We start from the raw sequence: 15,382 nt of genomic DNA on the forward strand, positions 1-15,382 counted from the left end.
ACTCACCGCCCTTCGATGTAGAAGAGGTTCAGCTACAGGTAAAATTAGGATGGTTTTAGCTCAGTCTCAATCGTTATCACCTGCTACTACATTCTTGTACAGATTCCCACTCAACATTAGACATCTCTTTGATGCTGGCTCACTCTCTCCTAGTCTAAGATTAGTACTCATCGCTTGTCAGGCCTTCAGTAAGCACTCCATTCAGCTACACGTTTTATATTACGGCCTGGGTACCGAAATCTACAAGGCCTGAAAAGCTTGTTTTGAAGTTCTACGAGCAGAGTCGCCGAGAAAAAACTCAGGGCCCGCACTGAAAGATCACGGGCCCCTTACATAAATTTTATTAATTCAAAAGCATGTGATAATTTTCTTTAATGTATAGAGTCAGAAACTATCAGCACGAATCGGAATATATTTCTAATAAAAGCCTATAATGAATGAGCAATTATCACCCCTATTGCGAGTGTCGACTATTAGCAGATAAACCAGAGAACGTATATGTAGAAAGATGAGCAACTAAAAAGAATTCACACTCACTTATCGAACGAGAAAACGACATCGAAAATACCATGGATAATCGAATAATAGTCGTTTAACTAAAACTAGACGACAGGAGTGTTTATTGTAAAAATATAATAAAAAGTTATGGCTCTGATATTTCAGGCCCTTTAAAAAGCTCGGCCAGGGGGATTCACCCCTTTTCCCCATCCCTTTCGACGGGCCTGTCTACGAATGCATGTTGCTAGCAACATTATCGTTCCACCTACAAAAATGCCAACCCATGATCCACTACGAGATATAGAAAACAATTCAGATATTTTAATTTTCTCCTTTTTTTCCTTCGTTTTCGCGCTTTTCTGCGTGATTCATTAAATTTTCTTATAAGATCTACAATAAAATGCTTAAAATCGCTACGTTCTTGTGAACGCCAAGTTATGGTTATTAATAAAATTAAAATATTAATATAGAAAAATAGTCTTAGTAAAAGGTTTTCTTCATTTGTGTCGTCATTAAGTATGCCCAAATGCTCCGAGACATTTTGCATGCAAAGTGTATAGAGAATATATTGTGCACGTGCCATATCGATCTCATTGCCGCGCAACAATAATTCCAACACAGCTGTGTACGCATGTTCAGCAAGTCAATGATCGATGAGTGGACCCCAGAACATTTTCGAAATTTTCGTATCATCTTCGGTGAGGAAAAATTGACGTCCCAAATGTAGAAACTCCTTCAAGGACAATTGGCCATCGCCATTCTTGTCTATCACAGCAAAGGATATAGCTGCATCTTCGTCCGAGAGACCCATACAGCGGAAGAACAGTTTGTACTGTTCGAGATCCAAGTGGCCAGTGTGATCGTAGTCAACAGCCTACAAAAGGATTGAATAAAAATATATAGAAAATAGTTTTAGAAATTTGTCTCAAGTCTACCGAGATAATTAATTACCTTAAATAAATACGGTAAAAAGCGTCCGATGCGTTTTACCATCTGCTCGTCGTTGAGTCGATGATGCAATTCAACTAGAAACTGCTCGGCAGTAATTAAGTTGTAAGGATCTATTGCACCAAATTGCTCCTCCCATGTTTGACGCATCACCTGCTCGAATTCAGCTGACGTCTCCGGCGTAAGATGACCCAAGTCGGTGAAACGTTTGGCAATCAATTTGAAATCGTCGAACGATATTACGCCATCACGATTGACGTCGAGTATGCGATGAAGCGTACGCATTTTGCGACGCCAGAACTCGGAATCGCCCTGCAAAAGAGAGAGGACAGAGAGGTTAAATCGGGAGAATAAAGAGGGGCTTATAACTAAGCTTGATATCTAATGAATTTTAATTTATTTAGTTTTTTTCATCGAGAAACTAAAGTCGGGCGGTGAATATAAATATGCATGCCTCGTTTATGGACGGGTATGAAAAAACAAATAAAAAAACGTTCTACTTCTAGAGCTTTAGAGCTTATTAAAAATGCCTGCATGTGTTTATAATATTTATTTAAATATGATGTGGACACCAAGCTAATTTCCTTAAATTTAGTGGTTTGCAGATGAATATGACGGTGGTTAAAGAAGAATATGATAAATAACAAAAATAAAACAACAGAAGCTGTTTTCTTTGCTTTTGACTATAAAAAAATTAGTTGCTTTTTTATGAATTTGGAAGGGAAGGAAGTAAATTACTAAACTCAAACTACTCGTTTTGGGTAGATATTTTTTGCTTGGTTTCTAATTTAATTTAAATGAATTTCAGAAAAATATTGATTAAAATAAAGTTTAGCCAGGACAAATCAAAAAATCTTGAAATTTCATTTCGAAAATAATTTCGAAAGCACACTTATTTTTTCGTACATAATTTCGAATTCAAAAAATTTAGTAAAATAATGAATTTAATAATAGATATTGGGCACATAGTCAAACATTTTAAATTTTATTTCGAATATCAAAACATTGAATTCAATTATACGGCCTTATTTTAAAGCAATTTTTACTATATGAGCTACAATTTGAACAATTTTTTTAAATTTAAATTACTTATATATTTTGTTTTAAAAATTTAAAAACAAAGTTACTAAAATGCAATCAAAATAATGTTGGAACTCAATTTCGAATTTCTAAAGTTTTAAAAATCATCAATTACATTTTGTTTTCATTATTCATTCTTTTTACAAAGTAAAAACGTGTCTGAATATGCGCATTGAAAATTTGTTCTCACCTACTTCAAAGCCAAAAAAAACTAATAAAAAAAAAATTTATTGAAATATTTTTTAATTTTATTTCGAAATTTTTGTTTTCGAATAAAATTTAATACAATCATTTTAATTAATCATTGGAATGTCAAAATCTCAATTTTGCATAAGTAAAGAAACTTGTAAATTTCGAAGTTTTAAAATTTAGACAAGAATTTGTTAGAATAGATTTCAGCAGGCACATAATGCAATTTTCTTTTTAATTTTATTTTAAACATTTAGGGCACTTTTTCAAGTAGGCTTTAAAAACAAATTTTGTTTTGGGAAAATATGTTTGAAGGGTAGATAAAGTTTAAAAGATACTTTAGAAAACGACACCTTTTATTATAAAGTGACGAAACTTCGAAATTTGTATATTAAAAAATTCATTTGAATAGGTTAGATAACGATATTTTTTGCGAATACCAGAAGAAAATATTTAAAAAAATCGGACATTCACAGTTGCGAAATGTCGAAGTCGATTTTGTTTTTTATTTCATAAAATGAACATGATTTATATAGCGAAAAATTTTTTTATTATTTTTTCTCAAATATTTTTGAACATGAATAATTTCTATAGATTCAACGGCATTTTGGTACATGCAAAAACATTACTATTTGTGCATATATATGTATATATATTTTTTTTTGTATTGAGAATTCTTACAGCTTAATTCATTTCAAACATTTTCTTAACTTTCAAATTCCGTTTTGAACGTACTCGTATCGATATTTTTGAATTTTTTAAATTGTTACTAAAATTCAAATTGATGTAGTGTTGGCTTTTAAATTCTATTATTTAGTGTGTAATCCACCGACCTTTGTACAAAGCTGAATTTTTAGAGAAAATGAGCTAGAGCCTTTATATATTAAGGTAACGATATATACATACATATGTATTGTATACAGAAAGTATTTATTCAAAACGGTTTCCTAAAGAAAGAATCTCATGATACGGGTACAATAAAAAAAATTTAACTTTTCGATGATATCAGATACGCGAAGCTAAAATTATTTATCTCAAAATCTGAATGCTTACCCTTTCGCTATGCTTGGAGTGTGCGCTCGCACGTTTGCGTTCAAATTCATCATCCGAATCCGAATCACTATCACTGCAAAAGAAAAAAAACCGAATTTAATTGAATACATAAATTAAGAGATTCAAAAATTTTAAATCTTTTACAAATAAATCTAAATCGATGTGCTTACTCTTTTTTCACTCACCTTTCGTCGTCACGCTTTGATGATGCTTGGGTGTACACCTGTTTCTTTGTGCTACTCTGGCGCTTAGCCAGAGACGGCTTGGCTTGTCTTGGTTGCAGCAAACAATAGCTGCCATTACAAACTGGTGTAATATTGCCTCCATGCAAGGCAATCGGTGCATGGGCAGGTGGTGCAGTGCAAGCCGAACGATGTGGAACTAAAGCAGTGGTCGAATGCTGGAATGAAAAAAGGAAATGAATAATAGAATAGTATAAGATAAAAAAAAACATTAAATTACTTATAAGAGAAAAAATAATTGTTTAAGAAGGCAGCTCTATTAAAATAAAGACAATATTTTAACAGCTGCACGTTTTGAATAAAATTTCAATTCATGTAAAACGCGAGTAAAAAGAAATAAAAACAGATTGGTCAATAAACATTTAGAAATCAATTGATCTCGTCATGCTATGATATAATCTGTTGAATTATAGATAAATCAGAGGAAAAGTACTGAATTCTGAATTTCAAATTCGATTGGAGTTGCCCAATTACATAAGTATGTACATACATACATACGGATTACGTATGTACATATGTAAATATTATGCACGGCCAAAGTATGTAAATGAGGAAATATTTGCTCTCGTAAAGGAGACTGATAGCCACCATGTCCACGTGGCATCTTCCCAAAAAAATAATAAAAGTGTGTTCAGAATGTGAAGCGCTCAATATTTATGAATGTATGTATGAATTGTAATTGCGCCAGCCAGGAAAGACAATAAAAGAAATAAAAGTTTATCCAAATCTTGATACTTTTTTTGAATTCTAGCAGTGGAATTCATACTCGTATGCATGTACTTTTGTATATGTAGCTTTAAATTGATGGCTTTATTTCTTTTCTAGCAGATAATTATCACGAAAAGAAGAAGAATGGGGAAAATTGAGAGAATTACGCTTACAGAGAGCGAAATAAAGAAATAGTAAAGAAATGCAAAACTAGCAGAAACTAGCAAGTAAACAGCTGATCGGTGTATTTGGCTATCTGTTAAGAAACGCAACTTATGTTTATGATTTGCAAAAAATTGTGTTACGAGTCTCTAAAGAGACTATGCCGGGATTAGTCTCAATCGGGCACAATTGTCGCCTCTAGCCTCATGCGGGTATTATTGGAGAGCAATAAGGCTCGACTGGAGATCAGTTTTCTTACATTTTTTCATTTGCTGACTTCATTTCATTTTAAATTTTTTTTTTTTTTTTTTTTTTCTTAATTTTTTTTTTTTTGCTATTTTCTTTTATTCAACTTTTTATAAATTTTTAATTTGATTTTATCTTTTTATTTTACTTTGTTCATTTGATTAATTTGTATTACTTTAATTTATGTCCATTTAATTCTTTATTTTTATTTATTTTTTTATTTCCTTTTATTGAGGTATTATTTTTTATTTTTCGATACTTTAAATTATGTTTTCATTTCTCTTTACCTTTTCAGTTCGTATTTTTTATTTCATTTTATATTATTCTCGTTAAGTTTTTCATTTTTCTTTATTTTATTTTACGTTTTTTATTTTTTATTTGTCTTATTTCAATGACTTTTTTAATTCTAATTGTATTTTTTGCTTTAATTACTCAACTTTAATTTGGCTGTTTGTTTTTTTTTTTTTAAATTAAGAATGCTGTAAATATCTTTTATATAATTTAATTTTATTAAAGTTTTAATATATTATTTCAGTTTATTAAATTTTTTAATTGGCGGATTTACTGTATTTTATTATTACTGGAATTTTTTAATTTCATGTAATTATATTACGTTTTTATATCATTTTATTTTATCTACAATGGTGTTTTAGTTTTCTTTGTTTTATAATTTTTATTTTATTTCATTTTATTTTACTTTTATTTTATTTTATTTTTTTTTGTTTCTTTGTTTTTCTTATGTTTCTTTTTTTCATTTAAGCCCTAATTTAAATTATTTCGTTTTATTAATTGATTTACTCTTCTTTTGATTCACTCTTTTATACAACATTTTATTCAGTTTTTCAAATTGTAATTTTAATTTGTAATTTATTTATATTTCGTGCAAAATTTTGTTTAATTTGAGTTCATTTTTTATATATATCTAATTTCATAACTTTACAATTTTTATTCTTCTTCATTCTATAATTTAATTGAACTTTTCATGTTCATATGTATGCAAGTACATATTTTATTTTATTTCGTTTGATTGTATGTATTTTATACTTTGATTTATTTTATCAAACTTATTTTATTTATTCCGGTGAATTTATTATTATTTCATTATCCAATTTATTTCAGTTTCATTTAATTCACTTTTTATATTTTACTTTAGTTTTATTTCTTACTTTTATTAAAGCTTATTTTATTTTAATATTTAGTTTTTTATGTATTTTTTATGTTTAGTTAATTTTTATTTAGTTTTACTTTGATTTTTTCCTTTTATTTTATAAAATTTTTATTTTATGTTTTGTTATTTAAAATTTTATTTAGTTTAATATTCTTATTTTTCTAAATTTATGTCGTGCAGGCATTTAAATTTTTTTCATACTAAGTTTCCCATCTTGTCTTTTCCCCACATTTGCATATTCCATTTTTATTCGTACGCTTTGTTGATCGGCAATAAATTTGTTTGTTTACAATGAAAATGCGGCCGATGTCGAAAGTTTGCGCGTGTTTTGTCATAACACCATACATACATATGCATGTATGTATGTATTCCTGCATTTAGGCTACGCGCGTTGCTTATACAATTTTTTATGTATTTGCATATCTACAATTTTCTTGTGTTTTCCAGTTACATACAAAATGAAAGAGTTCAACCGAGTAGCGAACTTGTTTTTAAAATGCTGGTAGGCGACTACATAGATTTGTAGGTGCATATGTACATGCATGCAAACATACATTTATTATACAAAGATATACATATATGTATACGCAATTATTTTGTGGTAACTATTTCTTATTATAATTTCACACATTCAGGCACGCATGTGTATATTTATATATACAAACGTAGGTTTATTGGTAGTAGCTACATATACAACACTTATACTTTTTTCCTCGAAATTTTAAGCGATTGCAACCTAAAAAGATTAGCAGTTACTGTTGTTTACCACAAAGTTTATTGACTTGTCGAATGTAGAAATTTGTTTACTTCAATTGCAGGTATCCACAACATTTACAATTTAACATTCGCCGTGTCATTAATTTTATTGAAGTCTTCTAATTAATCAAATAGTTATTTTTTTAACAATGTTTACTTATTTACTGGTTTCTGCGGTGTTTTGTTAGTTTGTTTTTCTAAATCGACCTAATTGGACCTAACTGCGAGCACTGATAAGCTAATTAATCGAATTTGGCCCAGTTAATTTTAAATTTTTGATAAGAAATGTGGGTAGCAGCAGGTGAAGCAGATATCTTTTGTTTTATTACCGCCCTTTAAAGCCACCGATCAGAAACTTTAAGTGCCAAGAAATTATTAATTATAAAATAAAGCAGTTAAGATACCTTAATTAATATATTGTACAGTACCAATGAGAAGTTATTTGGTGTGTTTTGTATTTTGTAGTATGAAAATTAAAGTGTCATTTAGTTGGTATTTGATACTCAGTATCTGAAATGCAAAGAAATTATATGATAAAGGATCCTTATTGGCAGGCAGAGGCAATCCTCTTAGGACCGTTTCCCCCAAGTAGCACTTAAATTTTGTCTGCCCTCCAAAAACATTTGAGCGCGAAATTTGTATTAAAGCACATGCAAATTCTAAAAGCTCCATGAGAATTTTAATGTATTTTCTGTCTTGAAAAAAGCTTCTCATAAAGAGCTAATTTCCACTCTCAGAAAAAAGCATTTCCTTAAAACATGAAACCAGTTTCCTTATATAAGATTTACTGTTTTTTCTTTAATATTACGAAAAATTTACTCAATTTGAGAATTTTTTCCTTGCTCAAAATTTGAGGAAGTAAATTTACTCAATACATATAAGTAATAATTTCCTTAAATTTTTTTTTTGAATTTCGTCAGTGCTGTTAAGACAATGTTAATTGCTTTCCTGGCAAATGCCGGCTGTAGCATCGCGGGAAGACTACTGCTTCTGGTTCTAGGATCGCAGGTTCGAGTACGGTTGGAGATGGCGGATAGTGTCGACGACTGTTTGAGCGTCGCAAGCAAAATGTCATACTTATTCCTTTCGCGGGGGATTAAATAATTATTCTTAAGAAGAAAGAAAATAGTACTAAAACTAAGGAATTGTGTTTTCCTTAAACTGTGTGTCGTTTACTCATATTAAGGCAGCCATGTCTTCGGAGCCATTTCAAGGCAATATTTCCTTAGAATAAGATACTACATCTTAGCATCAAGGAATGCTTTTTTCTGAGTGCATTCGGAGGTGGCATGAAACTAAAGATCCCTCCATTTGTCGACCAATTGGATTTTTAAGACACATACATATACACATATTTATGTGCATATGTACATATGTATATGTGTACATAGCTAAAGAGTGCGCCATAAACATTGACTTAAGCGCTTCAAGTCGCCTAACAGACGAAACCACTTAAGTAGTACTCTCATCATTGAGTTTTGTAAACCAATGTGACGCAGATGTGTAACAGATGGCAAGTGTAGCTGAAAATACCAAAGAAAAAACGTTTGGTCGATTAAAAATCTTGAAAATACATTTGTTGTTTACAACTATGAACTGAAGTGGAAATAAATCTTTTGAGCGAGGGTATTGTCATTACCGAACCTAGGGTCGCACAAATGAAGAGATAAATACATACAGTCACACAAATCTATTTGAATATTTTTAAATGTACATACATATGTATGTAGTTACCATTCTAATGTATACATGTGAATGTAGTTAGTTAAAAGAAAATCAAACATTTTTGCATGTTGCGCATTTAGTGTTTACAATTGCTTTTTCAGATTTCTTTTAACTTCATATTTGTTTACAAAAAACACAGAATAGTTAGTTGTTATTTTTTGGGTTGATTATTAATTCTGTGGCCTTCACAATGGTTCTGCAAATTTGGTTTGCCAATGATCAATGCTTTTTACTTATAATAAATAAATTTTTAGCTATGGCAAGCGCTAACTATTTACGGATTGTATATTTATTTTCTTTTAATATACAATTTGGCTTTTGATGATTTCTGGAAGAAACAAAACAATTTATAGTCTAATTATTTACATAAGATGATCAATTGCGAAAAAAGCTCATAAACTGATCATTTCTGCCTTTGCCTCGTTGTAGCCTTGGCGTCTTTCCTTTTTGTTTTTGTGTAATTCATTTATTCCTCTTCAAAATTAATTCAGGTAAAAAAAAATCTATAAAATTCGGTAGTGTTTACTTTTAAATTATAAGTTTTTGAAAATGTGTTTAATTCGCTCAAATCTTGTTACTAGGGTGCCCTTGGAGTATTTAAAAAAAAATGGAATTCGCTATTTTTAAAACTCATGGTCGGATTCAAAAACCTCCCCGAGAAACAAATTTAACCGATGTTTTCCAGAACCAATTTTGGAGAGTGAGGAAGAATGAATTTTCAAAAATTCGTTCGCCATTTTGAGTTAAAAAAATTTCTACCGAGTAACAAATTTCAATTTAAAAGCAAAATTAAAGTTGTCTAGTTATAACCGACTTTCTTACGTAAATTACTTTAGGAGGAAGGTGGGCTTGAGCCGTATCTATATGAATGTATGCATGTACATCCACTTTCGCCAAATTATGCAAAACACCTCGATATTTTTATTCGCATAGCGGCCAAATGCCAAAGACTTATCCAACAACAATAACAATATTTAAATGAAGGCACCAGCAGCATTTTATAATTAACATTGCAAAAGTAAACAACTAAAGAACTGCTTAAAAAAAGTGCGCTATTTTCAGATGCAGGCGTCCCTGCAGGAAAAAAACTAGTGGTGTTTTCTATTCTACCGAAAAATGTTACCTTCTCCTTGCCCGCTTTGCACAAACAGTCTTAGGAGGGCAATGATAAGGCAACACTTTTTGTAGAAAAGAAACCGCCATAAGATTCCACGGAGAGCTGAGCAGAATGAGTTCACGCAGTTTTCGCTCAATAATGATGAAGCACTAGCAGTGAAAAGTAAAGTTAAGGCAAAACTGCTACTCTTCTCACTTCTTCGTTTCCTTTAATCTAGAGGTCCTCACACAGTCTGCTCGCAAGCACGAATGCACAAGTGAATACACTGACCTCTAGCACAACTGCTTTACTCACAAGTGGAACATACGGCATATAGAACGACATTACAAGTGTCAACCGTAAGCCCCAGTTACCTTAAACTTGCTCTTTATTATACAAAAATAGAATGGGCCTTAAAACTGCATACTCAAATTATTTAAAAAAAAAATAAAATTTAATAAAAAGCTGAAAATGTGTTGGTTTCTTAAATGTTGTACAAAGATTTAACTGGAATTTATACAGTCTTTGTTATAGAATAAACTATTAGGGAGTTCAGAGGGTATTGTATACTGTCTTTTTGTTTTTTGGTCGTAATTTTTAAACGGCTAAAACTATATTTAAGGGATTCACAAGCTACCATAAAAGTCGTATTATGAAATTTCCCACCATTAAAAAAAGAGTTGGTTGTGTTCCTTTAAACATTTATTTAGCCGTTAAAAACTTTACGACATACGACAATACGACACCTTGCGAACCACCTATATATTTTTATAAACAAACTAGCCAAAACTCGGCGTGCTTCGCTGCGCGTTAAAAGTATTTTTGTGTTGTTTTATACCCGTTGTAATATATCATTTATTTTATCAATTTAATTAAATAAAAAAATTTTAAACAGGTGGCAACCCTCCTCAAAAATATTTTCGGCAGTAAACTTTACCAAACCTCTCCAGTGAAATTAAAATAAAATAAAAAATATTTTCGGCTATAAGCCTTTTTAAACCTCTTTATTTTGACAGCCTATGCAATATTTACTTTATCTTATCAATTTACTTAAACTGAAATTTTCAAACAGGTGGCAACTCTCTAATGATTTTTTTTTATATATTTTAAGCTAGACATCGGCCTGCTGCAATTAAATAAACTATTTTAGTCTCGTGTCAACTGTATGTATGTAAATACTCACTTCGTTTTGCAGTCACTTTTCCTGCAGGGTAGCTATGCTACTCTTTATAGCGCTGTTTGCTAGTACAGCACTCACTTTGCATACAACATTGAACTGTTGCTCGGCGTTTTTTTGTTCGTTCCTTACCAGTTGCATCTCTTTGTCAAGGTGACTGCTGTTTGGTGAGCAGGTTCGAATTGTTTCTTTGTTGAATGACTAGTATACATAAATAGTAAGTTTCATGTCTATGAGTTTTTTCAATTTTTAAATTTTTTTTACCAGAGTTATCTGTTCTAACAAATGTCTATAGGATTCCCTTGAAGTATTTACATACAATGTACCATATTAGACAAATACAATTTTATGGGAATTTCTTTGCTTCTATCGTCCTGTAACTATACCAAATTTAAACTTTTATTTATAGTCTGCCATAAAGAACCTGCAGCCATTTGGTTTTCGTAACATAGATATAGGGTTTTACCACCTTACAAGCAAACCAAAAAAAGCGTCATACAGCCCTGATTCTAAAGTGTAAAAATGCAATTACAGAAAAAGCTATTTTATTTATTTTTTGCTGAACTTAGGGGTCCACTTTTTTCATTTTTCGGTGACACCTACATTCGGAAATACAATTTTTTTCAAATAGTTCTACTAGAATAACCGAAATACTTCCTTAGCAAAATTTTAATGATTTTTAGTGATTCGCTGGGAAGACAAGAACTGCGGTCTGGACGGTAAGTACTAAATGCCGATATATTTTTGAAAAAATAAATAAAAATAAAAATCGAAATCGCCATTCAAAAATACTTTGTACTCAGCGGTGTACGGCGGGCTGTTATTTTTTCTGACACGGTCTAATGTACAGGTATGTTAATATATACCTACCTGCATACACCAACATACATACCTACACACATCCATATATTACATGCAATGAAATATGTATTCAACCCAATTGTATAACAAGTCTAGCTCAAGAATTTAGACAAGCAAATAGGCACCGAAAACTAAGAAAATAACAACAATAAAACAAGTGTTGCGATAAGACGAAACAACTGTATTTAATCTTGAAAGAATATTAAAATTTCGAAACCTTCAAGCAAATATACATATGTATGTACATCTATACATACGTATACATACATAAAATGAAAGATATTTATGTGTGTAGTTTGTAGCGGAAACTTCCCGAAAACACATTTTGATTATGAATTTTTAGATGAAAACTAATTGCGACAAGTTTTTGAACTCAGCTCATTTGACAAAATTAAAATATGCCCAGCCAGGAAAACGGGCGGCATACGGTACTAGTCGCAAAGGAACATTAACACTATTAAATGTCTGGCGCTAATATGTACTATTAGCATTCCAATTATAAAATCTACACCTAAGCGATTACGAAAGGACACTGGTAAACGCACTAGTCTCTTTCCAAAAAAAAAAATAAAAATTGTCAGCCGACGAGATTCAAACGGCTGAGCTAACGTTCGCTTGATGAATACTCGGTATTTAAACTTTTGTCGGAGTTATCACTGTATCGTTAATTGTACCCGCAGGGTATTAGGCGAGGACTAGTCAAGACTTCAATTGTGCTTTTAAGGAATTAGTCGGCGTTTAATTACTGCTAAATCTTGCTCCATGGAAACTAATCTCGGTCCATGTACATACATACATAGATTGGTTTGGAAATATAAATTTAGCGTAAAATAATCTCTTTGTAAAAAAAAACACATTTTCTTAATTTTTATTTTTAGCTATAAACCACTTAAAATATTTAACTTTTCTTGAAGAATTTCTAGAAAAAATTTAAAAATTTTACCATAATTTCAATTCAATTCAATTTCATTTCAATGTGTGTTCTAAATTTTAGATTTTTTTTGCAGATCTATGTACTAGCATAAATAATGACCAGAACCAAGGTGGCTGTAAAAATTAAAAAATATATAAGAATTTGCTTCAAGTTTTTATAAAATGTAAAAAACATAAAATTTAATTAAATTATTTATATATTTAGTTGTGAAAACGACACAAATTGTTTCCCTCTTTCAATATTTACTTTTGTTTTTGATACCATGTAAAATAGTTGTGTGCCTTCAAATTTGTAATGGAGAAAATTATTAAGATAATTTTTATAAAACTCATAATTTTCTTTTTTAAATTAATTTCTATAACTTTTTTAATTTAATAGCTCATAAAAATATATGCAAAAAAATTATCGACATTTAAATTATTAATTACTTGAATTTGCCGCTCAAACTTATATTTGGAAAAAATGTTGATAGGTAATACGAAAAAAATAATTGCAGACAGCAGAAAATTAAAATTGAAAAGTTTTTTTGAGTTTTTTTGCGAAAGAAAATCTTGAAAACCAAAAAGAATTTATAACATAAAAAAATGTAAGTATATGCATACGTATGTACATTGTACATATGCATGCATGTACATAATATGTACATATGTATATGGAAATATTTTGAAATGAAAAAATATAAAAAATTAAAAAAAGCACCAAATGGAAACACAAATATCTACGTGTACGGTAGGTATATGGAAAAAAATTTTAGATAAGAAACAAAATATTTTAACAATTTTAATAATAGAAAGAAATAAATGTATATATGTATGTGGAAAAATTTTGAAACTAAAGAAATGTTTAAAAATAAGTAAATAAAGCATTACAAAGACTAGAAAAATAACTAAACTTTTCACTTCTTATTTTATTCTTCAAAATTTAAAGGATTCACAAAAAAATTTGATAATAAAATTGTTTTAATTGTATTCGAAAAAAATTTCTTCCCTTCAAAGAAGAATGTAACCAATTTATTTGAATTTCCTGATAGGGAAAATTCCTGCACAATTCTTAAAAAAAAATCATCAGCAAAACTGTGGTGCGATCTCAATAGAAACGAAAAAATATATAGGTATATTTTTATATTTATTCTGCTGGACTTATTAGATCTCATTTTCTTCCATAATTGCCCATAAACAGATATAAGTCCAACATGTTTCTGCTACACTCCGGCGCACAAGTACTCGTGTACGGCGCCGTGAAGCACATAATTACATAACTTTAATACTGGCAAGTTTTTTGCTTTGGCAGTGAAACGAAAAAGTCACCATTTCCGAAACATTTACGAATACTTGTGCCTCCAACTGTAAATAATTCAGTAAATAAATACCGAAATATGTTTTTTAAACTCACATTAATTTCAGCATCCTTGCAGCAATGAGAGATTGCAATACCACCCACAGCCATGCTACGATCCAGAATTTCTCTGGAAGTACGCAAGAAGCCACGGCTCATAATTGCAAAAGCCATCTTGGAATGGTAGATTTTCGTGTTCAAGCTTTGATATAGACACGGAAGGCAGGTATTTACGGACACACACACACAACAGAGCACTGCGGACACTAGATATCAGGATAGTAAGTGTGTGATCATTTAAAACGATGTTTTTGTTGTGAATTCAAAAAACGACAGCGGTGTATTTCGAAAATTGCGATAAAAAGTTTTCAAGTTTATGCGTTGAGCACTGGTTTTCAGCAGTTTTTGTTTATTATTATTATTTTTTTTTAATAAAATATATCCACTTTTGATAGTCGCTTTTAGTAAAAGTATGTTTTCAACGTTTTTTTATTTTTTAATTTTTTCGCACTACACAGTTTTTTCAGACTTTTTTATAAACACTTCAACTTTTTTTGTGCTAAATAGTTTTCTTATGAATTGGTTTTTAGAACTTTTTTTCATTTGATTAGAGTATTGAAACTCGCGCAGTTTTGGAAATGTACGACCGTTCACTTCAGCGTTCGAATACAATTTAAACAAAACTCATTGATTGCAGGCATGAATAAACCCAAGCCATGCTGCTCAAAACGCGCAGTCGGCGATGCAGTCACTGTTGACGCCAACACGTTGACGACGGTGGCAGCAGCGGCGACAGCAACGACAGCAACATAAACAATATGGCTTTGTCGCTTTACTATAGAGCTCGAATGAAGAAACGAGCATGGAAGAGTCGAACAATAAAGAAGCGTAACAACGACGAACAACAACAAAGGACATACATACATACATTTACATTTTAAATTAATTCTGCATGGATGTACATATGTATGTACGTACATATAAAAAAAAAACAACTTTGAGAAACTCCGATTTGGATGGAATACTATATATGTATGTACAAAAATATACACATGTCTTGAATAACTAGTTTATATATTGTAGATCGGCCTTTTGAAAGACATGTGTTCTTCTGCAAATGCGGAGAAGTAAATAAGTAAATAAGTAAATTTATATTCTGTTCCGCTGTTTATCATGCGACATGCCGGCTAAAGCTTTCGTTTGT

The 15,382-nt window shown here is 30.6% G+C and overlaps 1 protein-coding gene across 1 annotated transcript; it reads right to left on the reverse strand.

Moving 5' to 3' along the window:
- Window positions 1-815: 815 nt before the first annotated feature.
- On the reverse strand, window positions 816-14,855 carry LOC118748882 (sarcoplasmic calcium-binding protein). The gene is made up of 5 exons (XM_036483603.1): window positions 14,236-14,855; window positions 3,954-4,168; window positions 3,769-3,841; window positions 1,450-1,758; window positions 816-1,372 (listed from the first exon to the last, which is right to left on the reverse strand). The coding sequence occupies exons 1-5, from the start codon at window positions 14,350-14,352 to the stop codon at window positions 1,142-1,144; spliced, it is 945 nt and encodes a 314-aa protein (XP_036339496.1). The 5' UTR covers window positions 14,353-14,855; the 3' UTR covers window positions 816-1,141.
- Between the last annotated feature and the right edge of the window lie 527 nt (window positions 14,856-15,382).

This window comes from Rhagoletis pomonella, unplaced genomic scaffold (genome assembly GCF_013731165.1).
Source record: "Rhagoletis pomonella isolate Grant_MI unplaced genomic scaffold, Rhpom_1.0 Rhpom_scaffold_00013, whole genome shotgun sequence".
Lineage (NCBI taxonomy): Eukaryota > Metazoa > Arthropoda > Insecta > Diptera > Tephritidae > Rhagoletis > Rhagoletis pomonella.

Bases quoted from the DNA above. Each gene is read 5' to 3' on its own strand.
- LOC118748882 (XM_036483603.1), bottom strand. From the start codon at position 14,352: ATGGCTTTTGCAATTATGAGCCGTGGCTTCTTGCGTACTTCCAGAGAA. The intron at 3,842-3,953 runs GTGAGTGAAAAA...TTTCTTTTGCAG, and splicing joins TCAAAGCGTGACGACGAAAG to TGATAGTGATTCGGATTCGG. The intron at 1,759-3,768 runs GTAAGCATTCAG...TCTCTTTTGCAG, and splicing joins ACTCCAAGCATAGCGAAAGG to GGCGATTCCGAGTTCTGGCG.